Source organism: Microtus oregoni, unplaced genomic scaffold, assembly GCF_018167655.1.
Source record: "Microtus oregoni isolate MIOR12 unplaced genomic scaffold, Mior012 000032F_ref0000030, whole genome shotgun sequence".
Taxonomy (NCBI): Eukaryota; Metazoa; Chordata; class Mammalia; order Rodentia; family Cricetidae; genus Microtus; species Microtus oregoni.
In genome coordinates, this window is record NW_024543091.1 from 7,495,730 (window position 1) to 7,523,724 (window position 27,995).

Consider the following 27,995-nt stretch of genomic DNA (forward strand, 5'->3'; position numbering starts at 1 on the left):
TGCCTTATTAGTCAGCATTTTGTTATGTGACTTATTTAGGCCTTCTATCGATTTCCATTTAGGTAAATCTACATTCAAAAATGGAGTTTTCCAGCTCTCCTTGTATACAGTGTAAAAATGCATGTCCTTCAAATTTCTCTTTGTCCCCACATTGCTATTACTTAGGAATAAGCTGTGCTTTTAGGATTACTAAGAAGTCTTGGGTTGACTTAGGGGAACATTCATAGTTGCCTGTAACATTTTAGCCACCCTCCTTAGCCCTCTCTGTCCTGTACTGCCCCTGGTGCTTCGTCACTAGGATTTAAGCTAGTTGCAAGGTCTTAAGCTTACTGTATTCTGAACTGTGCTTTATATATATATACTTTTGCCGTTTAAACAATGTTAATTTTCAAAATAGGGGTTTTGCGTCCCCTCTTCTACTTTGAGAGCCTCTTTTTTCCTTTGAGGTTTAGAACTGTTCCTCCTGTGTAGACTTTGTCTTTGAAAACTAGTGAATGTTACAACTGGCAGGTTTCATTAGTCAGGCTCCCCTTGAGTTTCAGCTGACAGGGGATGTAGGGGTTATTTGATAGTGAAAACTCATACATTCTCTATTTATCAAGAATTTTTGATCAGCGTTGGACATTTTCTTTACTTTTTTTTTTTAAAGATTTATTTGTTTATTATGTATACAGTATTCTGTCTGACTGTATGCTTGCTGGCCAGAAGAGGGCACCAGATCTCATTACAGATGGTTGTGAGCCACCATGGGAATTGAACTCAGAACCTCTGGAAGAGCAGTCAGTGCTCCTAACCTCTGAGCCATCGCTCCAGCCCGCATTGGACATTTTCTATATACAAAGTACTTCTTTGAAAAAGTTTGAGGACAGAACTCCCCCCACCCTCCTTTTATTTTATTTTATTTTTCCAGCAGAGAGCATTCCTTTTGGGGAAGAAATGATTTAGAGTAGCAGGAGATGCAGATGTCACTTAGTGACAGAGCACTTCCCTGGCTGTGATAGTGTATCACCCCTCGACATTTAAAAGATGGGTGGCAGGAAGATCAGGAGTTCAAGGCCAAACTTAGCTACATAGAGATTTATACAAACCAACAACCCCCCCCCCCAAACAAAAACAAACAAAACCCAAAAACTATGGGGGTGTGGAGCAAAGCAAAGAAGCATTATAGGAAAATTGATCATTGCTAGGTGAGTGGCAGCAGCAGAGTGTGCCGGAGCAGTTCAAAGAAAGACAAGCTTTTGCTGATGTGGTAGTGCATGTGCCCTGGTTTTGTTTCTTGTTGTGATAAGACACCTTGACAAGGGAACTTGGTGGAGAAAGGGGCTATATTAGCTCACTTCTGGGTTTCAGTCCACATTGCAGCCAAGAACTTTTTCCTTTTTTATGTGGCTCAGGACCCAATCCAGGGAATGGTGCCTTACCCTTTTCATCTAGATCTTTTTGTATCAGTGAACCTGTTCAAGACAGTTCTCCACAGACATACCACAGGGTAACCCGGTTTAGACAACCACTCATTGAGAGTCCCTTTTCAAATGATTCTAGACTATAGCAAGATGGAGATTAAAACTAACCGCCACAACTCTACTTGTCAATTTGATGTTTAAAACATCACCTTTAAGTCATGACATTCCTTGTCCCCAAAGGCTTACATCATAATATAAAATGCAGTTCAACCATAAAAGTCCTCATTGTCTTAAAAAATTCTAACACTTTAAAAGTCCAGTCTCTTAACAGTGTGCATCGAGAAAATTAAAACCAGGCTACATACTTCTAACATATAATGATACTAAGCAAACATTCTTCTTCTAAAAAAGAACAGCTAGGGGCATAAAAGAGTTGTACCAAAGCAAAACAAAAATCTGCCAGGGAAACATCAAATACTACAGCTCTGTGTCCAGCGTTTGAGTGGGGCTTCTAAAGTAATTGTTTGGGTTCCATTTCTGTAGCTGGCCTTGGCAGTCCCCCTAAGGCCCTGGCATCTTCAGTTTCCTGGAGTCTGAGTCTTCAGTTTCGCAGCTACTTACAGTGTCTTCTCATGACTTCTTTGAGGGAACTCTGACTTGACATATGTTGCCTCTTAGTTTCTCTTCACGACAATATCAATCTTATATCACATGGAGGATGCTTATTGCCAGCTTTTGCTGCCAGCTTGAGATATACCTCAGGTGTCTTTGGGTTTCAGCACAGGCGTCTTATCTACAGTGGTTCTGATCTCTGTATCACAGCTGCATCTTCAGCACCAATCTGAATGCCATCCTGTGTTGAACATTCTTCTGCCAAACCAATCAGTTCATTATCTTTAAATTAAACTTTATTTAGGCTCTCAGGATATTGGCAGAGAAAAAATCATAGTCCAAAATGTCATACCACTGGCCCATGTCCCAGTTTCTAATAGAGTTGTTGTTCCCTTCTGAAACCTTGTTAATTGGACCTCCATTGTCCTCATTTGTCTCAGCATTCTTAATACCTTTTATGCTTGCACAAGAACAGTTCACTAAGCTCTGCTTCCAGCATTCAATAGCAGGTATGATTGACATGATATATACCCATCAGCAATTCAACAGTGGGCAGCCAAGATTTTCATTGCATATCACATGCCTTAGGAACATAATATGGGGGTTACAGAACCATCTGTATAAAGTTTTTAAGCTGCCTTTTACATTCTAGAAAAGTTTCTGCATCCTGATAAGCCTCTCCACCAACACAGCAATCCAAATTAGACCAAATCAGACTGAATTAGAAAAAGCCCAGGTTTAATGGATAAAAACACTCCTGATTTTCAGCGCCCCCCCCCCCCCAATAGAGGAGATGGGCAAGGAATACTGGAAAACCACGTGTCTGTTTTCGGGGGGCGGGCAGTTTAAATGCCCCATGGGAGTGATCTTGAGCATCTCTAAGGTCTGGGTCATCATTTGGCTTTCTGAGATGCAGCAGGATTTGGAAAGAGATGGGGGAGGAGATTTGGGTTAGAGCTTCCACCAGAATGATCCATACTCTGGGCCTATGGATGCCAGGGGCTGGGGTGAAGCTTCCACCAGAACAATTCTTTGTGACTGGCTTTCAAGCTCAAGGTTCAAGTTGGAGGCCAGACTTCTGGTTGTCTTTTCTGGGTATCAACAGTGTAGAATGAAGGACGAACAAAGGGCTAAGGGAAAAAGATTCTTGGTAGCTGATACGCTGCACCAACCCTACTTGTTACCATAGTCACACTAGCTCCAAGGCAGGCTGGAAATTTTAGCTTTATTCTGCTAACAAGAAAAGTAACACAAAAATTGGGGTGAGAGCTTGTTAGTAGTCATTCTCTGCATCACAGGGTTGTAGTAATATTCACCATCTAGTAAAATGGTACATCAGCCAAATGAGAATTAGGTCTTCTAGACATGAAAGTCTTGGGTAAATATGTAGTATTGAGTTGAATTTCATAGGAAAATAGATTGTGTTATTTTTATGTGAAGAACAAATTTGTTACGTGGTTTTGCTAATACATTAGGATAGAATATGTTATATTATAAATATATATAATATAAACTATGTAAGGGATATTGAATATCATTACATTTTTCTTCAACCTTTTAAATGAGTTCTGTTCAGCTTATAAATTTGTGTAATTTTCTCTTAAAACATCCTACATTAATTGTTTGCAAATAAAATTTAACTAATATTTTAGGACTTTATTAATTTTTAATTTAATGCGATTCTATTATTCTCATATTATTTTGGGTGAGACATTTCTCTAGCCCAATTTTGTTCATTCTTATCAATCATTAATTAACGTTTTAACTTGCTGCTTTTGAGGTGTGTTAGATGGTAGAAAATGCTCGGGGGGGGGGGGGGGGCTGGAGAGATGGCTTGGCGGTTAAGAGCCCTGCCTGCTCTTCCAAAGGTGGTGAGTTCAATTCCCAGCAACCACATGGTAGCTCACAACCATCTGTAATAAAATCTGGTGCCCTCTTCTGGCCTGCAGGCATATATACAGACAGAATACTGAGACTACTGTACACATAATAGATAAATAAATCTTTTAACAAAAGAAAAGAAAATGCTCAGAGGGAAACGGAAGGGTTGAAGGATGGTTTGCAGTTTCAAGTAGTGCATGGATTAAACAAATTAGTGATTAACTCGCAAGTCACCAGTAATGCTTCGATATCGCATTAAGGAAAGAAATAAAAGAACTTCCCTTTGGAGTCATTTAACCAAAGCAAGTCCAGACTTGAATTTTCTACTTCATGCCTCTGGTGTCTTTTGTTCTCTGACCATTCCATGTATCTGAATCTGTGCAAATCTGTTATTCTGGTCTTGTGCTGGTATCTATGTCTGTCCCTGTGTATCTGTCTGCTGTATGACTCCGACTCTCTCTCTCTCTGTCCCCGCCCCCCCCCCCCCCCCCCCCCCCCCCCCGCCCTGTGTATATCTGTCCCTAACAGAGGGCTTTGCCCTATCTTTATTGAATAGCACAGAAAGTATTACATGGGGGAAGGAATGAAGGATACTTTACAAAAATCTTTTAAGAGCTTACAAGGAAATTAAGTCACTGATTTCAACAGACCACAACTGACTCAGACACTAAACAGTACTACAAATATCATTGTTTATCAAGCAATATCTAAATGTTGTGTTCAATATTTATAGTGGACATTCAGTTTAGAAGATTGCTTTCAACCTCCATGTTTGCTGCTTTCAGCAAATTATACACTTGCATAGGTCAGGGCCATGGAAAAGTGCACACTTTGAGATTACAGCTATGTATTACTATAACAGCTACTGTTGATTACAATTGATTGTAAAGGTTGAGCTACAATGGGAAATCTCAGGCACTTAAGGTTGATTGCTACTTTGTTCTCTTAAAAGCAGGTTAAACAAACAGGCTGTGTACACAATGGATAGCTGTCAAAAGTGACCTTAAGGTATATTATTAATTCTGAGTGTGAGGTCCCACAAAGTTTCAATCTCTTAGAATGTATTTTATTGTAATATATTGCCACAAAATAGCATGTGCTGGGGAACCCTAAGTAATAGTGTTGATATGTGGGGGAAAACTACCCATGCAGAAATAGTAAGAGCAGCGGAGGAGTGTGTTTAGAAGAAGGAACCAAGCCGGGCGGTGGTGGCGCACGCCTGTAATCCCAGCACTCGGGAGGCAGAGGCAGGCGGATCTCTGTGAGTTCGAGACCAGCCTGGTCTACAAGAGCTAGTTCCAGGACAGGCTCCAAAACCACAGAGAAACCTTGTCTCGAAAAAACCAAAAAAAAAAAAAAAAAAATAGAAGAAGGAACCACAAAGAAGCCAGTGTGGCAGTGGCAGAGTGAGAAGAGAGGGAAATATAGATCAGATTAAAGTAGTGCATGTTAGGGTGCACTTTACACAGCTGATATTATGACTACAGGCAATTTAGTGAGAAGCCATTAAACAGTTTTGTATAGCTAAGTCATTCTGAGCACTTGGATCTATAAACCCAACGCTGTAAAAGAAACGAATGAACTCAAATTGATGAAGGAAAGTAAGTTGTTTTTTTTTTTGTTTTTTTTGTGTGTGTGTGTGTTTTTTTCAGTGTGATTAAGTGAGAGAGGAGCAAAAATCTAATTCCTTCCCACTAAGTTATCTTAAGTGCACAGAAAACCACTGGACTGACTAGAAGGTGCACATTAAGTGTAAGACAAGATTACAGGTCCTTTCTTTCATAGGGGTAAAAGGGTCTGGGCCTCAGAATGCTCCCATTTCTTCTCTGCCACAGATATGTTTTTTGTTTATTTATTTATTGTCTTAGGTGGAGGAAAATGGAGTCTTAGATATCTAATATTTTTAGAAAAGAAGAGTCCTGGTTTGTGGATCTAAAGTCCCCACCCTTTTTATTCTGTCAGAATTCTTTGTCCATTTTCTTAGATGGGCATAGATGGAAGCATTTTGGATTTTTTTTTTTTAAACAAGTAAAAAACCTCTCTTGGGAGACCACATTCAGCTCTACGTTATATTAAACACACCAATTTTGCCAATGAAACAAGGTAATGATAGTCTGGTAGTGGAAAGGAGACACACAGGTGTCTCTTGTCTTTCCTCTCCTTAGGACTGAAGTGTAGGTTTTGGAGAGGGAGGGCAAAAGGAGGGTTCTAGAGTGACAGTGGTCCTTCAGATAAGAGATTTATTAATCTTACAGCAAGTTGTATGAGGATTGAGTAGTGGGTAGACAAAGTGAAGTGTCTATTCTTAAAGGGTTCCGTAGAAAGGGAAGTCCTGAACTGTGAGGATGTGGGCTATGTTACTATGCAGCCTGTGGTAGGTGACCACATCACAGAGACTCTGGATAGGAGAGTCAGTGTAGTCTAGCTGCCTTGGGCTTCATGGGCTTGTGAGGGTGGAGGCCCCTTTCCTTGTGAGACCTGTGTAGCCTTTCCGGTTTGCAGCAGCTGTGAGAAGTGAGATGCTGGGGGTGGGGGTGCGTACATCTGTGAGGTTCTTTGGCTGCAGCAGCTGGCAGATTTGGCTTGTAACAGGGATCATTATTATAAAGTGACACAATGGCACTGTTAAGACTTTAACAGTGGGCCTGGCATAGCATGGGTCGTATTGCCTGGGGCATAAGAAGAAGTAGGGGGTGCTGGAGAGATGGTTCAGAGGTTAAGAGCACTCGCTGCTCTTCCAGAGGTTCTGAGTTCATTTCCCAGCAACCACATGGTGGCTCACAACCATCTATAGTGGGATCTGATGCCCTCTTATGGCATACATGCAGATAGAGTACTCAAACATAAAATAAATCTTTAAAGTATTTTTTAAAGAAAGGGTAGAAGTGGAGTATTTGTGGTTGGTAGAAACCATTTCTCACACCATATATATGGGGACCTGACACCACCCCCCATTCTGCAGCAGTTCTTACCCTATATGCTTCTGTGTACACCTGCTGGGGTGCCTTATAATTTAAGTCAGTTCAGAAATGGAAAATAGCATCAGATCCACCTGATTAAGGACTGGTTTTGTGTATTTGGTTTGGTGCTCAGGGATTTTTTGGTGCTAGGGATTGAACCAAGTGCTATTCTTATTTAAAATAAGGAAAATAATCATAATCACAATTTTTTTTTTAGTTTTTCGAGATAGGGTTTCTCTCCTGGAACTAGCTCTTGTAGGCCAGGCTGGCCTCTAACTCACAGAGATCCCCTGCTTCCCAAGTACTGGAATTAAAGGTGTGTGTCACCACCGCCCAACAAGGGTCACCTACTTTTTAAAAGATTTATTTATTTTATGTGTACCAGTATTTTGCTTGTATATGCGACTGTTTACCATATCCATGCCTGGTGCCCACAAAGGTAAGAAGAGGGCCTTAGATCCCCTGGAACTAGAGTTAGAGGTGGTGCTTGGGATGGAAGCTGAGTCCTCTGTAAGAGCTCTTTACTGCTGAGCCGTGTCTTCAGCCCCTACTCTTGAAGATGATTTGTATTAAGTGCGTACGTATGTGTCAGACACAACACATGTGATAAAAGTAGTAAAATGTGCTATGCATGCCTTTGTGGCTCACTTCCTTCCTTAGCGTTGTCTCATTTCTTTTCCATCTTGAAAATTCTCCACAATACAAAGTTTATTCTCATCATCTTTAAATATTTCTTTTCCAATGTTGCCTATATATTTTTCTTTCTTTCTTGAATTTGTTTAAATTCTTACTTCTTTTAAAAAGTACTGATTCTTTGCTAATGATTGTTTCTGTGCCAACCAGTCGACAGCTTTCTTTGTATTTTTGTCTTTGCTAATGAAGGCTGCCTGATGGTAGAGTGGAAGACAGTTCCTGGGGGAAGGTGTTTAGTAGAAGGAGTGTTGATTGGGCTTGAGTCAGAGATGATGGAGTCTAGACTAGCATGTGGGAAAGTTCCTGAGAATGTTCTTTTTATGTAATGGAGGTAGCACAGTAGGATTTTGGTAAGGATCAGATAAAATATGTGTATAAAGGAAAACTGTCAACTGTTGATGGTACAATATGCCATTATTTTGTATGTTCTTGTACCTTCTACTGTGCCTTACTCCTATTAAAATTTAAAGGTTAATTATAATGACTTTTAAAAACACTGTTTTCAGAGTTACCTGAAGTTAAAAGATGTAACTTTTAATGCTTTTTTTCTTTTTTTCTTTTTTTTTTTTTCAAGACAGGGTTTCTCTGTAGCTTTGGAGCCTGTCCTGGAACTAGCTCTTGTAGACCAGGCTGGCCTTGAACTCACAAAGATCCACCTGCCTCTGCCTCCTGAGTGCTGGGATTAAAGGCATGAGCCACCACCACCCGGCTTAATGTATTTTTATAATCAGCAGTTCATGATGAATGTTATAGCTATCTATTTTAAGTATTATTTGATATTTAATAATTATTATTCTAATAAAATACAAAGTTTTATTATACTAAAGTATAATATGATTTCCAATTCCATCAGATTATTTTTGTTTAGTTAAGTCTATCTTTTTGCTTACTATTACTTTTAGTGCTTTCTCTCCTCCCCGGGGAATCAGGAATCTGACAATTACCCACAAACGTACTGAAATGTTGGAAACTTTCCATCTCCCCGAGTCTTTGTGAATGTTCTCTAGATAGAACTCAGTTATTGAAATTGGGGCAAGATAACTCTTAAGATGTTGACTCATTTCCTGATGTTTTGACTCAGTCCCTGGGAAGGGGTCAAAGTAACCCTCAAATGTTTCCTCTTATCTCACCTGATCTGGCAACTGCCCTCCAGTCCTGGCTCGGACCAATTATTGTTAATAGCCCTTTGAATAAGCCAGTCCCAATAGTTGGAAAACAATACCAGAGTTCTCCACCCCCCCCCCCTTGTTTTTTATCTCTTTTTGCTTTAAAAGTAGCCTGCACCAGCTATTCAGGGTCTTTTTGGCTTCTTGAATGCTGAAAGACCCTGTTGCTACAGAATTAATTAAATCCTCTGCTTTTACATCAAGTGTGGTGTGAGAGTGGTCTCTTGGGGCAACTCCTCGGTGATTGGACTTCAGGGTTCAACACTAACAAGTGGTGGTCAAGTTAAAGAGGGTGATTTGAAAGGTTTCTATACTTATTTCATAGGTAAGTCTTAAGAGAAAGAAAATGTGAAATTAAAAATACAGTCTACAAGAGCTAGTTCCAGGACAGGCTCCAAAACCACAGAGAAACCCTGTCTCGAAAAACCAAAAAAAAAAAAAATAAATAAAATAAAAATAAAAATAAAAAAAAAATAAAAAAAAATACAGTTTCCTTTGTGACTTATTCTGACAAATTTAGTATGTAATTGGACTGATGTGTACAAGCAGGCTTTGGTACCGAGTTGTAGCTTGCTGGTCTAATGAAATTCATGTGTGCTTTTCTATCTTCATTTAGTTTTCTTTTTTTAGTTACATGCCTTGTTTATTGGTGATATTTGCAATGAAAAATAATTAAAACACAGCTCTACTAGTTAACAAGCTTCTGTGAAAAACAGTTGTACAAGACATTAACAATTTGATAAAACCAAGTTTTCTTAGGCAATTGTAGTTTTTGAAAAATTACGTTATAATTTATATGGTGTTTTGTTTTCTAGGTACAAATTTTAATTTTAATTTTTTATATTATAAAGGTAACTTTTATTTTAAATTTTTGGACTGCTTATTCTTATCAAGATTTAGAAGATACATCATAGACTGGCAGAAAATAATTTAAAATAATACCAGATAATTGTTAAAGAACACTTAAAATATGAAAATGATGCAGCTTGATAGAAGTGAGCATAAGACCTGATTAGACACATTCCTCAAAGAAGACAGAAAGGGCCTTACCCACTTGGGACTGTTGTAAAAAATACTGTAGACTGCTGGGCATGGTAGCACACGCCTTTAGTCTAGCTCTCTGGAGGCAGAAGCAAGAGGATCTTTGTGCATTCAAGACAATTTGGTCTTTTAGTAGGTGAATAAGTAAACTATAGTACATCAAACTCTGCAAAGATGTAGAGGAAACTTAAGTGCAGATTACCAAGTGAAGCCAGTATGCGAAGGCTACCTATAGTATGACTCCAACTTTGGAAAAGACAAAACTGTGAAGACAGTAAAAAAGGCAGTGCTTACTATGATTTAATACAGAGGATGAATGGATAAAAGACAGATTTTTGTTTGTTTTTTTCGAGACAGGGTTTTACAGAGACTCTGTAGCTTTGGAGTATGTCCTGGAACTAGCTTTTGTAGACTAGGCTGGCCTTGAAATCACAGAGATCCACCTGCCTCTTGAGCGCTGGCTGGGATTAAAGCCACATGTCACAACCACCATCTAGACAGGAAAAATTTTAAAAGTCAGTTGAAGTATTTTATATTATATATAATTCTCTGTTATTAATTGCCAACCAAGAGTTGAACCTTAAACTATAAACTTAAGATTATGATAATGTCAATGTTCATTTACTGTTGTAATAGCTCACTTTGGGGGAAGATATTAATTGTGGATGTAGTAGTTACCTGAGCAAAACAACTCAAGGAAGGAAAGATTCATTCATGTTGGCTTACAGCTTCAGACATTCAGCTCATAACTTGCTTTGTTCCTGTGTCTGAAATGAGACAGAGCATCATGGTAGCAGAAACATGTAGTGGGGGTTACTCATGGTGAGCAGGAAGTAGTTAGAGGAGGTGGACAGGGACAGGAAGCTACTACCTAGGACCTTATCCACCCGCTTGCTTCTAGTCAGGCCCACGTCTCAGTTTCTAGAGCATCACAAAATAGCACTCCAGCTAGAAGCAAGATCCCAACGTATATAGGCTCTTTTGAGGTGACACTTCCTAACCAAACGTAACAACAGGTTAGCCTGTGCATCTATACACAGAAGCTATATGGGGATTCTACTAAAAGTACTCTTAAAAAAAAATAAAGTGTGTTTAATTTTTTTTCTTATTTATAATGGAAAAGAAGAATTTTGGGTACGAGGGCTGGTCTTCTGACTACCTGGTATTGTAAAATTCAGTTTTGACAGAGTTAGCATCAGATGTTACAGGTTCAAAGCATAGTCCCTAATAACTGTCCTTACTTTGGATACAAAACAGTTCCCTAGGCTAAACACACTTTTTGCTCCAAAGTCAGAAGGCTCCCATGATCTCATCTTCCTGCCTCTCATAAGATTGTTTTCCTTAAAATGCCATATGCTGGGGAAGAGGAAGGTTTTTGGAAGAAACACAAAGGGTGGGGTCTGAACATAGAGTTTCCATGCCTTTCCCTGTGTACTTAGGGTACATCAGGTTTCTAACATATCTGTGCCTTACCAACCAGACAGCTCCCTGTGCAGCAGTCTATGACTGAAGTGCAGGACCACATGATTAGGCATAATTGATTGAATGCTGGCTGCATAGTAGTTTAGCTGTACATTTATGGCCTTACTTCTGTCCATACAGCTTTTGCTGAGCCAAAGCCCCTGGCCACAGGTTTAGTCTTTCTGGGACCAGTGAACAATCTTGTTTTCATGTAAACTCTGATGTGAATCAAGGGCACACCCAAGTAACTAAAGAAACTATAGTCACTGGGATATTCCTATGCTGAAGCATGCAGGAACCAAGGTCAAATTGGTGACAGACTTAGCACCAGGTTTTTTGGTGGGGAGAAGTATTCTGCAGTTTCTGATGGTTCTGGGGATCAAGTACGTTCCTTGTGCATGCAAGGCAAGCATTCTACCATGAGTTACTTTCTCAGCCCATAGGTTTCCTTCCCTGCTCCCATCCTTCTTTCCCCTCTTTGTTTTTTTCTCAATTTGGAAATGTTCTGTAGAAAACAGAGGTGACTATGAGAATCTTTAAAATTGTCATATTTAAGAAGAAAAGTTTTTATCTATGAATCTGGCATTTTAGTAGTTTAGAGCTCGTAGCCATTTGCATCTTTATAAGTCGAGTTTTCGAATCTTACGCTTACAGTTCTGTCAGTACATAGATTTCTTTGGGCGTAAAGGGAGTACTTTGAAAACAGTACACAAAAGCTTCTTTCGTATTTAGTGCCTCACATTGATAAAGGCACAGCAGCAGTTTTGTCTAGGCTGCACACTGCTTTGTTGGACTGACTTTTTCTTTTAATAGTAGGTTATGCAAGTTTTAGGTTTCTCTCTGCTCCAAGGAATTGCTTGCTCAACCTTTTTCTCTTACAGATTGATTACACTGGAACAGAACCTTCCAGCCCCTGCAATAAATGTTTGTCTCCGAATGTGACATCTTGTGTTTGTACCATTAACTTCACACTGGAACAGTCATTTGAGGTTTGTGTCTTAAAGTATTATGTTAGAAAAAGTCATGCTGTACAAAATACTGATAGTTTTTTTTTTATTCTTAATTTGTATTGGGAAATCAGCTTAGTTTATTTGAATCTATAGACATTTGAAAATTATTCTATATATCTAGTTGTTGCATAATTAAATTAATTAAATCTGATAACTAAATGCATTATTTGAGTTCTTTGCCTTTTAATATTTTGTTGACAAAATTTAAGGCATCTTTTTGATATTCACTAGCCACATTTTTAATGGTAGAAATCTTGTGCTTGTATTTTAAAGTTATAACTTTATTGATATTTTATAGTTTGGTATTTCAGCACAGCCCGTGTTTGTGTGGCTGTAGGTGTGGGTGTGCATGTGTTCGTGCACCCATGTAGTGTTAATACTGGTTTCTGTTCTTGGTAACTGAGCATATGGGAAAGGATTGGCACGGATAGAGTTTTTCCTGCTCTTCATCTGAAAATTCAGTTTAAAAACATTCTTCAGGAAGCAAAGCTGTCACATAGTTCATGCCAAGGTTCAAGTTTCCTTGATTTTCTACAGGTAGTGATAATTTTAATAGCTTCTGGTGGATAGAAGCCATCTCGTGGTTATTGATGCTCTTGCACTGACGTAACAGTGCCTTTGGCTTTGGACAAAGCTGTGAAAACCCTTTTGAGAGAAGACTGAAAAGTGCAGTTTCAGTGTGGGTGGGCAAACTATAAAGATGCTGGGAGTCCGAAGAAATGGGAGAGTTTGAACAACTTAGAAGTTCTGTTATCTCCTCTTTTGTGTATAGTGTAGGGGTTTATGGTTTGCTATTTAAAAATCAACATTTTCATTCATTTATTTAGTTTTTGATGCATAATTTCATTATGTATTCTAGGTCAGCATTAGGCTTGCTGTGTAACTCAGGTTTGCTTGGAATTAATGATCTTCCATTTGCCTCCTGAGTGCTGGGATTACATGCTTCTTCCACCAAACCCATCAGTATTCAAGTCTTTAAATGAAATATATATATATATATATTTCACATATATATATTCTCTTTATATTTCATTCTTCCTCTTTCTCTCTCTAGAGACGCTGTAATCAGAAAGGAGAAATAACATTTTTCCTGCTGCTAATCAGATGGTTTCTTAGCACCTTGTAGTTAATTCAATATATGGGTATTATTTATTTTCCCCAAGATATTTTTGAAGTTGATTTCATAAGAGTACCACTCTTAATTATTATTATAAAGCATTATAACTTAATATATTTTAACAACTACTAATTTGCTAATTTCTAGCAGTCTATGGCATGGGGGTGAATATTTGGAGGACAGAAGGGGACCAATGCAAGGTGGGAAGCAGAGTAATGAGCAAAAATAAGAGCAAAGTAAAAGGATATATATGTATAAAGATGCTATTATTAAATATTTGGTACAATAACTTTAAAATTGGAAAAATAGTATATGTAACATCCTATTGAAATTATATACTCGTATTCCATTTACAGTTTATTTGGACAATAAATAAAAAATTTTCAGGTCAGGACTCCGGTTAAGAACACTGGATGCTCTTTCAGAGGTTTTGAGTTCAATCCCAGCAACCACATTGTGGCTCAAAACCATCTATAGAGGGATCTGATGCCCTCTTCTGGTGCAAGGATGTAAATGCAGTTGGAACACTCATATACACATTAAATAAATAAGTAGACAAATAAATAAATCTTTAAAAAAAAGTTAAGCACGTGGTGGTAGCGCACACCTTTAATTCCAGCCCTTGGAAGGCAGAGGCACTTCCAAGAACACTGTGAGTTCAGAGTCAGCCTGGTCTACAGAATGAGTTCCAGGACAGGGTCTAAAGCTACACAGAGAAACACTGTGTTGGTAGTGGTGGTGGTGGGGCATGGAGTTTTCAGATCATTTTTCTGAAAGGCAGATGCTAATTGGATAAAAACCAATTTGAATTAGCGAAAATTTTATATTGAAAGTAGCTCAGAGTACACTAATATTTTTCAATATTATTTTTTAATGAAAATAATAATTTGTGCATATTGTGTGTAGGTGTGCAGTATGCTGTATGCATGTCTTCCTGCCACCTTATTTTATGAGACAAGTTTCTATCTGAACCTGGAGCTTGTCATTTAAATGAGACTGGCTAGCCAGAAGGTTCCTGTATTTGCCTGTCTCCTCCCTTTCCTCCATCCCCATCATTCTCCATCTCTGGGATTATAGATGGATGTTGCTATGCTTGACTTTCATGTTGGTGCTGGAATTCACACTGAGGTCCTCATGCTTGCACAGCAAGCACTTTACCTAGTGAGTCATCTCTGCAGACTGCACACAACACTTTAAGGATAGTTTAAAAGTTGTGTGCTTTTGTAGCATAACTTCTTTAACTTTATTTACAATTGCATAATTTATTTTTGTGTTTTTGCTTGCTTTTGTGGTGTTGAAAATTGAATTCAGGGCCTTACACATGAACATTCCCGACAAATACTCTATCACAATTGTAATTCCAGTGATTATCAAGTATTTGGTAAATAGCTTTCCTAAGCCAGTTAGTGCAGTGTACCTAGGACTGCTTAGTTCAGTACCTAATTCAAAGGTAGTAATATTTCCCCTTCTTTTAAAACTTAAGAATTTAAGAGTTAGAGTATAGTTGTTCTATTATGAATTCATTTATATTTAATTGTACAATTTTTGTTGTATAATTTGTTGCTATTTCATCTCAGTATCAGTTTTCTGTCCTGCCTGGTTCCCACAGTAGTTAAGTCCCAAAGAACTCTCACAGAGGTCTACATTAGTTATAAACTGATTGGCCCATTAGCTCAGGCTTCTTATTAACTCTTATAACTTATATTAGCCCATTATTCTTGTCTGTGATAGCCACATGGCTCTGTACCTTATTCAGCAAGGCAGTCATATCTTGTTTCTTCTGTGGCAGGGTCACAATTGCAGACAAGCTTTCCTCTTTCCAGAATTCTCCTGTTCTCATTGACCCCTCTACTTCCTGTTTGGTTGTCCTGCCTGTACTTTCTGCCTGGCTACTGGCCAGTCAGTGTTTATTTAAAATATAATTGACAGAATACAGACTATTGTCCCACACCACTACTGATTGCTTAAGTTTTACAAAATATGAAACAAATTTTTTTTTGTTAAAACATTTTTCCCTTTCTGTTTTCTCTAGGGCAATGTGTTTATGTATTATGGACTGTCTAACTTCTATCAAAATCATCGTCGTTATGTAAAATCTCGAGATGATAGCCAGTTAAATGGAGACCCTAGTGCTTTGCTTGTAAGTAAAAATGATGATATATAGAAATGTGGCGTCTGTGAAATAGGAACATCATAAATATTCATTCTGAAATATTAAAGTACCTATCTCATGGGATACTAATGCTAAAGTATTACTTGTTATGTCTAATTTTGACAGAAATTTTTAGTTAAAATGCTTTTTTACTTAATAACTTCTCTAGCCCACCACTCCCTGCTCGTTTCTGGTAGTCATTGGGAGTTTGGGCTCTAGCTCTGTTTGGGACGGGGTTCTGATGAATGATGGGTAAGTGTGTTCTGTTTGGGTCTTATTGTTTAGATTTAACTCCAAATTACAAAATTTGAAGCATTGGTTGTATTCAGTTTTTATTAATGAGGCTAGAATGTCTTTACTCTCAGCTATTATGCCCTTTATTGGGTATCACAGCTGGATTGATAAGTCATTTAGATTTTCTCAATCAGAAATCTTTGTGGTTGTGGTTTCTCTGTTGATAGGAAAATCAAAATATTGCCGGGCAGTGGTGGCACACACCTTTAATCCCAGCACTCGGGAGGCGGAGGCAGGCAGATCTCTGTGAGTTTGAGGCCAGCCTGGTCTACAAGAGCTAGTTCCAGGACAGGCTCCAAAGCCACAGAGAAACCTGTCTCGAAAAACCAAAAAAGGAAAAAAAAAGAAAATCAAAATATTAAATTTGTTAAGTTATGTATAGCTATGTAGATCTAGTTGAATAAGCATTGTATTTAAAAAGTAGTGTGACATTAAAGAATATTTTGAGTATTTAAATGTGCTAGTTTAGAGCTTGTTTTCTTTACAGACTCATATATTTTATGAGTGGGGAAAATACAGGGGCAGAATTTTTAATTAGTAATTAAGAGTAGCCCATCATTTCTCCAGATATCTAGATGACAGTTTCTTTCTCTCTCTTTCTTTTTTGTCCTGGAAACTAGAATCCAAGTAAGGAATGTGAACCTTATCGAAGAAATGAAGACAAACCAATTGCTCCATGTGGAGCTATTGCCAACAGCATGTTTAACGGTATGCTAGATACAAACATCCATGTAGGCAAGTGAATAGAACTGAGTGCACTTAGGAAACTATGCTTGGGAGTAGGAAACTGTAATAGTCTAGTAATATGAATGAAATTATGAAATTCACCTTCAAGATAAAAATACTCAGATAATGAATAGGATTTAAATTCTCTGTGGCTTCCCTTTGAATGTTCTTTTATGAAAATAGATTCCTATCTCTGAGAAGAAAGTAGAATCTTCCTATTTCTTGTAAAAAAGTAAAAACCACAGAGCTACTTTCACTGATTTATACCATTAAAAGAGAGTTTTAATTGATTATTTAGATACGCATTGCCTTATTGCAATATAATTCAAACCATAAATACAAAGCATTTCAAATTTTCTAGTACTTATTTTTAAAACCTCAAAGGAAACAAGTAAAATTAGCTTGAATAATTTATTTAACCCAGTACCCCCCAAATAGTATCATTTTAGAACATAAACATTAATGAAATATTTTTGTGTGTGTTTTTCCACTGTGTCCCTGATAGTTGGTTCAACAGAACTTGTTCATTTGTACCAACTGTGTTTCAGGAACTGAATACCATGTGTGATTACCAAGTACAGAAAATGGGAAAGGCAGGAGCTGTTAGGAATTCAACAGTAGCCAAAGAAAGAGAAGAGAAAAAGGATGCTGCTGCCCTTTTATTTGGAGTGTTATTAAAATTCTTGATCTTCTAATGTCAGCTAGTCATTCAGGAAAGTGGCCTAGATGTCTAGTAAACGAAGATTCTAAAGTTGTTCAAAATGATGTGCGTTTAGCCTGGGCCTTCTCTGTCAGCTACTTACAGAGCAAGTTCCAGATTCTCATTTCTCATAGAATAAATAAGATGCTATGGATTTTAGTAGTTGTTGATAATAGCTTCTGTTCCTTATACTTAGATACATTAGAATTGTTTCTGGTTGCCAATGAATCTGATCCCACACCTGTACCAATTCCTTTGAAGAGAAAAGGTATTGCTTGGTGGACAGATAAAAATGTGAAATTCAGAAATCCACCTGGAAAAGAAAGCCTCGAAGAAAAATTTAAAGGTAAAACATAATATCCCCTCTTGTTCAAAACCTAGTAGTTCTAGTAACGTAACCGAAATTTTGTCTTCAGCCTTAATTAATTAATTAATTATTAGTTTTTCGAGATAGGGTTTCTCTGTAGCTTTGGAGCCTGTCCTGGAACTCGCTTTGTAGACCAGGCTGACCTCGAAGTCACAGAGATTGGCCTGCCTCTGCCTCCCTCGTGCTGGGATTAAAGGCTGCGCCACCACTGCCTGGCTTAATTCATTTATTTTTTTTAAAGAACAGCATTTTCTTTCTCAGCATTATACTAAGTTATGAAAATGTTCATATGTACTAAAATTGTAAAGGAAATGTGTGCTTTTTATTGATTTGAATTTCTTTGATGATTTCAGCTGTAGTCTTTACAAACTGTGACAGTTTGTTTTAATTGGCCCTCATTTTATAATGCACGTATATTTTTGTTTCTGTGCTGCCTTAGTTTCGTAATGCAATATTTCTTTTTAAAATTTATTTGTGCACTTATATATTTATTTTGTATGTATAAGCATGTATATATATGTATCTATGTATGCATGTGTTATAGTGCATATGGGGAAGTCAGAAGAGCTTGTGGGAATCTGTTCTTCCTTTTAACCATGTGGTCCTGGGGATTGAACTTCGTTCCTCAGATCTGGTGGCAAGTGCTGTTTCCTGCTGAGCCATCTCACTGCCCCCCATGTTTCTTAACATTATATTTTTGCATTAAGTAATCTGCCTCTTATTTAGTATCCTTTTTGTAGTCTCTTGAGGTAGCAGTTGTCTTTTTAGTTTTTGTTATAGATAGAATTAGCTTTTCTTTAGATTTTAAGATATCCTTAGGATGTGGATATATTTATAGCTTTAATAATATTCAGATTGTGTTTTGTTTTTTTTTTGCTTTTTTAGTACTATGCATTTTCATTGAAACTGTTCATAGAATTGAATATTTTATTTTCACATCTTTCTCCCTCCCCAAATTATCTTTAAGATACAATAAAGCCAGTAAATTGGCATAAACCAGTTTTTATGCTAGACCCTGATGAGGATAATAATGGATTCATAAATGAGGACTTCATTGTTTGGATGCGTACTGCAGCGTTACCTACTTTCCGTAAGTTGTATCGTCTTATAGAGCGGAGAAATGATTTACATCCCACATTACCAGCTGGACAGTACTATTTGAACATCACATACAGTATCCTTTTTTTATGGTTGTGTGCACACATAGAGCTTCAAAGAATTTGATTGTCTTACATCAGTTATGTGGCATGTTACTTTGTACTCTAGATTTATTTATTTTGTGGTATTGATAGTTGAATATAGACTCTTATACTTTCATTTTTAATTTTAAAAGTCTTCATTGTTATGTATTCATGTATGATATGTGCACATGTGCCAAGGTACATGTGTGGAGGTAAAAGGACAACTTTGTGGAGTTGGTTCCAGGAATTGAATTTACCTCATCATGCTTGTACATCAAGTGCTTTTGCCCACTGGGTGATCCTTTTAGGCCAGAAGCAGACTTTTATAAAAAAAGAAATACTGGACAGTTCCTTTTTTTTTTTTTTTTTTTTTTTTTTTTGGTTTTTTCGAGACAGGGTTTCTCTGGTTTTGGAGCCTGTCCTGGAACTAGCTCTTGTAGACCAGGCTGGTCTCGAACTCACTGTGATCCACCTGCCTCTGCCTCCCGAGTGCTGGGATTAAAGACGTGCGCCACCACCGCCCGGCTTAGACAGTTCCTTTTATCCTTAACAAAGTTCAGTGTTTTTAAGTATTTTGCCCATCATTTTAAGTATTTTGCCCAAATATACACAGTATATATAAAGATATCCAAATATTAATCTTTTAAATGTGTGTTGGATTTTAGCACTTTTTATTATCTGGATAAACCATAAGTACATTCTTTGTTTGTTATTTGAGACTGGCTCTCATGCAGCCCTGAGTGGCCTGGAGTTCTCTGTCCCCGTAGAACAGACTGGCCTCAGACTCACAGATTCAGCTGCCTCTGACACTAGGGTTTTGTTTTTGTTTTCTAGTTTGAGTTGTATAGTAAATTAGTAAGTGACTAATAAGCTAATTTTTAAAATAAGGATAACCTTTAGTTGTTGAGCTTTTGGTTATACAACTGAACATGGTCTAATAGTGACTGACTGAGTGCACCATGGCTTTGAAACTATGCCTGTTGAGGAGCAGTTTTGCCAGTGTGTAGCCAACTCTAGAACACAGGAGAAGGTCTGGAGCACTTCATAAAGGGCAGAGAGTTCTCATGAGGGGAGTCTACAGCAGAGTCCCGAGGACTGAGAACACTGAGGAAGAATGCAGGACATCTCAAAGACTGACAGGGACCTGGGGGCTTGCAGACCTTCAGGAGTTAGCTGTGAAAGTACAAGGTAAGGGGAAATTAAGAGCACAGTTGAATGGAGGTAAAGTGGAAGCCCATATTTTTAGAGGAAGGACATAGTTGATTTGATACTGTACTTGCAGAGTTGGATTAAGTGTCATGATTCCTGCCTTAGGCTAGGATTGATTTCCGTAATTAGAGTGGGGCCTGCCACACCTCCAGACTGTGGCCTGAGGCTGCAGCTGTGCCCCTTGTCAGGAGCTTCAGTTCAAATTGTAGTGTTTTGTCTTCTCTCCTCTCTTGCCAGCACCCTAGAATGGGCCATGTAAATAGTTCCCCGCCACACACTGCTCTCTCCTCCCTGCTCTCTCCTTAACAGTCACTTTTGACTTCTGCACTGTCTGAGCTGTTAGTTCTTTCAGAACATGAGTTTTGTTATTGCATCAAGTGAGCCGGCTAAAACTTGAGCATCATACTTTGTGACCCTCTACTTAGAGTGCTCTGTCTTGTCGCTACATGTGTAAGACTTCAGATATTTTTCTGCTTTTTGTCTGTTAACATCCTATTTGGGCATCATCGCTGCTCATCTGAAATATTTTTCCATATTACATTGCTTTGAAGCTTTTAGTCTCTCTTAGGTAATAAAAAAAGAGTAAAACTACCCAAGATACTATATAGATCTGAATTTCGTTGTTTTGATAAAACATTTTGGCCTTTACTAGTAATATTATTGCACTAGATCAGGTCTGGAAATGTTTATCAGGGATAGAGTGCCTTGCCCTGGGTTTAGTGTCTAGTTATATATGAAGAATTTTTTCTAAATTAGATTTTTTTTCCCCAAGACAAGGTTTCTCTGTAGTTTTGGTGTCTGTCCTGGAACTAGCTCTTGTAGACCAGTGGCCTCGAACTCACAGAGATCTGCCTGCCACTGCCTCCTGAGTGCTGGGATTAAAGGTGTGTGCCATCACTGCCCCGACTCCTAAATTAGATTTTTAAGTTGGTTTTATTTGTAGCACATAGTGGCACATGTCTTTAATTCCAGCACTTAGAAATAAGTCAGGCTGATCTCTTATGACTTCAAGATCATCCTTGTCTACATAGTTCCAGAACAGCCAGAGCTACGTAGTGAGACCCTGTCTCAAAAACAACAAAAGAGCCGGGCGGTGGTGGCGCACGCCTTTAATCCCAGCACTCGGGAGGCAGAGGCAGGCGGATTTCTGGGAGTTCGAGGCCAGCCTGGTCTACAAGAGCTAGTTCCAGGACAAGCACCAAAGCTACAGAGAAACCCTGTCTCGAAAAACCAAAAAAAAAAAAAAAAAAAAAAAAATAACAAAAGAATACAGTTCCATCCATCCGTTTGTCTGTCCGTCCATCTGTCTGTCTGTCTGCCTGTCTATTTATTTTGATTCAGAATATACAAGCAAGGTATTTATATAAGTGAATTATAGGCTTTAAATGTTAACTTTAAAATTTGTGTTTTAAATACTAAGTACCACAGACAAAAAGTTTTCCTATACCCTTGTCAGATTATCCCGTACATTCTTTTGATGGACGAAAACGGATGATCTTAAGCACTATATCTTGGATGGGAGGAAAAAATCCATTTTTGGGAATTGCTTATATCACTATTGGATCCATCTCCTTCCTTCTGGGAGTTGTACTACTAGTAATTAATCATAAATATAGAAACAGTAGTAATACTGCTGACATCACCATTTAATTTTATACTCTGAAAACAAATCTACTGCATGTGCATCAAGGCCAGTCCTCTTCAACCTAGCTTTTGAATGCTGATGTCTGGTTAGTATGTCATTTTGAAGTTGGCACATAATTTAAAAAACAAAACAAAACAGCCTTTGTCCTTTGCTTCTTACATATGGATGACTTATGAAAATATATGACGGGTATAAAAATTAGTTATATTGATCATATCAATATTGTAACTGCTAAAATGGCATTCTAATGTCTGCTTTTTATTGGGACAGGCCACGTGTGATGCATACAGCCTCTGTCATGTGAAATGAGTCTACTGCTTAAATGCTTGTGCTGTGTTGATAACATTACATTGACATGATGTTGGTTACGTGTGCCTACTGTGTGCAGAAAGGGATTCTGAGATGTATGAGTGTATGACTTAACTAACCTTTTGAAATTTGGTTACAGTTCAGATTGTAGAAAGTCTAAACATAAGTAAAGCACTTCATTTTCTTGTGTTGTGTGTAAAGGCTTAAGATCCCTCCTTGTTGAGGGGGTCATGTGTTCAGTTTCTCTATTATAGTTATTTGATAATGACTTTGATTTCAGAAAATTTCCCTTGTCCAGTATAGAAAATTTTAATATCTAAAAAGATCAGGTAGGTCTTGGATAGAATTTTAAATTCTTTTTAATTTGACTAAAATGTTGCATTCCGGAGTCCAAGCTACTTGAAATGTTTTTATGTGATCTTCTCCCTGGAAGCTTATACTTCGTAGGGGAAGAAAGAATTTAGGTGAGATGGGACAGCTGCTTGGCAACCCTCATCCTCTGTCAACTGTAAACCAGGTGTAAATGTTCAAGAGAGACTTTTCATTATTGTGGTGTGTAGTGTTAAGATAATTGCTCTGCCTTGGAAATACCTCAAGCTGTTCTTACTTAGCAGGTAAGTATTTTGACTTAGTACTAATATTATAGCCCAGAAAAAATTGAAATCCTAATTTCTTCCATATTTCATTAAATTTTCGCATACAGGTCAAACAAATATGGATATGTATATATATATATATATTCTCTTTAATGAAGGTAATGTTTTGATTAGTTTTCCTAAGATAAACCTTAAAAAAGATGTTCTATACATTTCCTACTTAAATTTAGGGGAGGGTGCAGGGATTTGGAGTATGTACATGATAAAAAATTATAATATATCTGATTGAAGTTATTTTATTTTCTAACTAGAATTATTTTAATATTCCTTTATTGAATAAATGCTGTAATTTGTTTGCTATGGAAGTTATTCCTGAAGTGAATGTAAATTATTTTTTCACATGCATGAAAATGTATGTATTAATCAGAGTTGACTTCATTGCATTGAAATCTCTTAATTGTTTTTACACTAAAGTAATTCATATTTATGTAGTAAATACTTGGGTTTTTAGACTTTGTTATGATTTCCTTCGGTTATATTTTAAAATCTGAGTAATGTTTCAGTTTAAATTAATATGTGCTTAAAATAACAAAAAAATCAATGGTTCATAGTAGAAACTTGACACACTTAAGCTTTGTATGATATGAAATTCTGTTAAAAGAGATTGTAATTCATGGTGACTTTTAACTTATAAAAATATTACTTGCATGGGTTACTTGATTGATGGATATACAAAAATTTCTCAGGACATAAGTTCTTCTTTCTCTAAAACTATTGTCAGTCATTCGGAATACTATTATTCTGAAAATTGTCCCTCTTGCATGTGATGTTCAGTTTATTTGGGGGATTCTTCATAAGAGTGAGATGTTTCTGCCGGTCTTCCCAGAGTGAGTGCTGTTTAAAGAGGACTGCTAACCTGCATCTCTCTGCCTTGGCCAAGGGGTCTGAAGAAGCACTGGAGAGGCCTAACATTTTCACACCCTGGAGAAGATACAGTCTTTAAAAGTACAATGGAAACTTTCTGTTTTACAAGTGCATTGATGATCTGTATTCTTCCCTGGCTCCTGTCATTGGAAATCAAAAACTATTGTACATATGAAGAAAATGGGACATTCGTGTGTAGAAAAGTTGATGGCATTAAGGCAACTAAGCAGAAGGCTTAGAAAAATGTGTTAATTTGCAAGGAAATGTTTTGGCATGAGATATTTTCCAACTGAAAAAAATTATTCAGTAAGCAAAAGCTAAGATGTTTCATTGAAATTATAAGGCAGTTTAAAATAAACTGGAGAAAATAACTGTGTTCTAATAGAGAATAATTCAATTAAGATTCAAGTGACTATTATTTGTTTATTGGATAGTGACAGTTTATTTGTAACCTTAGTTATATTAAAAGTTAACATTCTGTTTGTATTAATAAAAGTGAACAAAATTAATTGTGCTATGCTTAAGTGTCTTACTAAAGTAACAATGTCCCTTTGATCTTGCTAGTGGTTAGTGCTCAGTTTTAACCAGGCTTAGGGAGACCAGGTTTTAACTCCATGGTTGTCAACCTGTGGGTCGTGACCCCCACAGTGATCATATATCAAATGTTCTGCATATCAGATACTTATATTACTATTCGCAATAGTAGCAAAATCACAGTTAAGAAGTAGCTATGAAATAATTTTATGATTGGGGGGTCACCACAACATGAGGAAGTATATTAAGGGGTTGCATTGATTGAGAACCACTGTTTTAACTTCTCTATCTGTGCATTTGATAAAATGTCATCAATTATCAAATTATTATATTTATTAATCACTGACAATATAATCACAAGACTTATGTTACTGAAGATCATCTGTTCTTACCAGGAAGTAGTGAGATTGTTACCCAACTTCTAGGCAGACTGGCTAAGGTTGGGGAATGGACAGTGATAGCAATCAAGTCAAGGAGGCAGTTAGCGAAAACCCTAACAAAGCAGGAACAAGTGAGAGGTGGGTACTTGGCAATTATGCTCAGCTGTCTGCATGGAAGAAACACTGCTTGAGGGTTATTACATCTGCTCTTTAAGTTGCAGGCTTTTTGTTCTTTGTGAGCATGGTAGTTCTAAGTGTGTTAGGGGGTAAAGGTGTTACTGTTACATAGTTTTGATGTATAAATGCCTGTTGTAGATTGGGATGATTTGGTAACATATTTTAAAGCTCACTTTGGTCCATGCACCCATCAGTCAATAAATGTGAAAAGCACATTTTTCATCATGTCATTTGAAATTTTAAAATAAATACATTGTCTATAAACCAAATGAGACCACAGTGACTTTATTTGCTTTTATATATTAAAGTGAGTTATGTGCAGTTTCCAAAGTCAGATAGTTATTCTAAAGCCATTATGATGAAAAAGAATAATTCAACAGAAATTTCCTTTTGTTCTCCAGAGACTTATACACACAGACATACAAAATAAATATATTAATAATTATTTAATTATTCATAAATTATATTTATAAATTAATAATTAAAAAGAAATTACTTATACATTATTTTTAACGTTCATATTTCACTAATAGCTTGACTACAAATACAGTTTCAGGTCAAAAGCAATTTTCTTTCTACCACTTTTGATGAATCTGATATTAGATGCTGATCCTCTCAGATTGCTGTGTCCTGTTTGGTGTGTGTGTGTGCTTTAGTGCCTCATGCATGAGTGTGTGTATGTGTGTGCACACATGCATTTTGTTTCTGTTCTCCTCAACCTTGGGCTTTTCTAGTCTTCCCACCCTGACTTCCATGATGAGTCTTGTTGGGGTGCTGTAGATGACCCATTTTTGTCTGAATGTTCTATTGGCATCATCAATTGTGAGTTTCTGTGTTAACTGCCATCCACTGTGTGAAGAAACTTCTCTAATTAACTATACTAATCTATGGGTGTAAAAATAGGAATTTCGAGGACATTTTGATTCTGTGTCCTTTTAGCAGAATAACAGTAGTACGTCACCCTTGGGGCCTGTGAGCTCCTAAACCATGACTTTTGACCAGAATTATAGTTTGACTGAGAAAAATATACCGTAGAGATCTGTTGTATATTTTTCAGCTAGGCATTTTCAGGCCTACCCCCAAGTCTATCCTTTGCTGTAAGTTTTGCTCCAGATCTAAGCTTCTGAGGAACCGTGGACCAACAGGCATGCTTCATACTGATTTCATCCTACAGCTTCTTTCGATTACAGCTTCCTCTGTCCACTTTAGTTTTAGTAAATCTGTTTGTTTGTTTTTTTTCATGAACTTTGTGAAATCAATAATCTCCTTGCCTTTTGGGGGCTTAAACTTTTTTAAGATTTTATGGTAAACATTACTTTTTTTCCTGCTTTGTATACTTATGTGAGTTTTATCTTCCCAATAGGGTGCCAAACAGGTCACTATGTCCAATAACTCTTGTGAACCATATCCTCATTGTGTGCCCTTTCCCCTGGAAACCACCAATATGGTCTACATGCATCTGTCTTCAGTAGTAGTATAAAACAGTACAATACTATGCAACCTTTTGAAACTAATTTATTTTACTTAGGATATTTTGAGATTGGTCTAGGGTGATGTGTCTGTCAGTTTCTCTTGTGCCCTTTCCTCTCGTCTTCTTTTACTGCAGTAGGAGGAAGCAGGAGAAACTCCTGAGGTCAGGCACCATCTTTGCTGTCTTGGTAATGAAAATTAACTCACTCTTCGCACCTTTTCAGGCCCGACATGCCATGTTATTTCAAGCACCAGAAATGTAGAAGTACAGTTTTACAAGTATGTGTCAAGTTACATTTGAGCTTCTCCATCTCCCCACTTGAGAACCAAAACTCTATACTAATTCCTGGAGTTTGCTTGCTTTCCTTTACACCGAAGCTTATAAAGCAGTAGTTTGCCTTTTCATTTTCAATTTAGAGTTAGCCTTGCATGTCAGAATTGTGCTGCATTCGGTTCACTGTCTGAAAGATTCGATACAAAGTCTAAAGGTGGGGCCGGGCGGTGGTGGCGCACGCCTTTAATCCCAGCACTTGGGAGGCAGAGGCAGGCGGATCTCTGTGAGTTCGAGACCAGCCTGGTCTACAAGAGCTAGTTCCAGGACAGGCTCCAAAGCCACAGAGAAACCCTGTCTCGAAAAACAAACAAACAAACAAACAAAGTCTAAAGGTGGATCCATAGATGATTGAGCACTTACAAGCTGTATGTTTAGATTGCTTTGTCTCCTGTTTGTAAAATTGGGATTTCCTCACCTACTTGACATTTTGTTTTGAGAAGTAAAAGAAGAGATGGATGAAAAGCATGTAGAAAAATTATACCAACCTAGGTATTTTGGCTAGATTTTTGTCAACTTTACCCAAGCTAAGGTCATTTGGGAAGAGAACATCAGTTGAGAAAATGCCACCACCAGACTGGCTTTGGGCTATTTTGTTTTTATTTTATTTTTTTTAAAACAATCGTATTTTACATACCAATCCCATGTGGAGAGGGCCCAGCCTCTGTGGGCAGTGCTATTTCTGGGTATATATAAGAAAGCAAACTGAGCGAGTCATGAGGAGCTTAAGCAGGACTCCTCTGTCCTTGGCTCAGGTCCCAACTTCAGGTTCCTGCCCTGTTAGTTCCTCCCCTGGCTTCCCTTGGTGATGGACTGTAATGTGAAAATCTAAGCTGAAATAAACTCCTCTGCAAGCTGCTCTTGGTCATGGAGTTTTATCCCATCAGTAGAAACTCAGACACAAATTTGTACCAGATAGTGAGGATATTTATAGACTTGGCCATGTTTTGGGGCAGGATTCTGAGGGGACTTTGGAACTTTGGACTAGAAAAACTGTTTAGTACTGAGAGCTTAGTGGACTGTTGTATGCCAGCTTGGAAGTGGAGTAATGAAGACAATGAAGGCCTGGGTTGTAAAAAATTCAGAGGGGCTGGAGAGATGGCTCAGAGGTTAAGAGCATTGCCTGCTCTTCCAAAGCTCCTGAGTTCAATTCCCAGCAACCACATGGCGGCTCACAACTATCTGTAATGGGGTCTGGTCCCCTCTTCTGGCCTGCAGGCATACACACAGACAGAATATTGTATACATAATAAATAAATATTTTAAAAAAATTCAGAGAGAAGTTTTGAGAGTCTCTTAAAGACTCTTGAGCCTGATCAGTTGGAACTTAAGTGTTGGCTGCGATTAACAAGTGACCAGTACCACCAAATAAAAGCCTTAGCTGTACTAGGATAGTTGATGCTGATTATCAGTTGAAAAATTGGTGGTAATTAAGAAGAGACCAGTAGCTGGACTTGATGGCACAACTTTTAATGCCAGCACTCAGGAAGCAGTGGCAGAAGGATCCTAACCCTCTATGAGTTCAAGGCTAGCCTGCTCTATCTACATCTGACATAGATCCTGGAGGGGTAATGGGGGGCAGCAACAGTTCCTTGGAATCAGCCCACAAGACCCGTATTTCAGAGAGGGCCAAGAATGCATCTCATTTTGGCAGCC

At 37.8% G+C, this 27,995-nt stretch overlaps 1 protein-coding gene across 1 annotated transcript in view; it reads left to right on the top strand.

Annotated features, from left to right (window-relative positions):
- Window positions 1–24,807, top strand: part of Tmem30a (transmembrane protein 30A) — a 29,599-nt gene extending 4,792 nt beyond the window's left edge. The window contains exons 2-7 of the mRNA XM_041679540.1: window positions 12,099–12,206; window positions 15,377–15,484; window positions 16,411–16,498; window positions 17,413–17,562; window positions 18,551–18,757; window positions 21,430–24,807. Of these exons, the coding sequence (XP_041535474.1) occupies window positions 12,099–12,206; window positions 15,377–15,484; window positions 16,411–16,498; window positions 17,413–17,562; window positions 18,551–18,757; window positions 21,430–21,623 (855 nt within the window). The 3' untranslated portion in view covers window positions 21,624–24,807. The remainder of the gene's footprint in view (window positions 1–12,098; window positions 12,207–15,376; window positions 15,485–16,410; window positions 16,499–17,412; window positions 17,563–18,550; window positions 18,758–21,429) is intronic.
- Window positions 24,808–27,995: the final 3,188 nt, after the last annotated feature.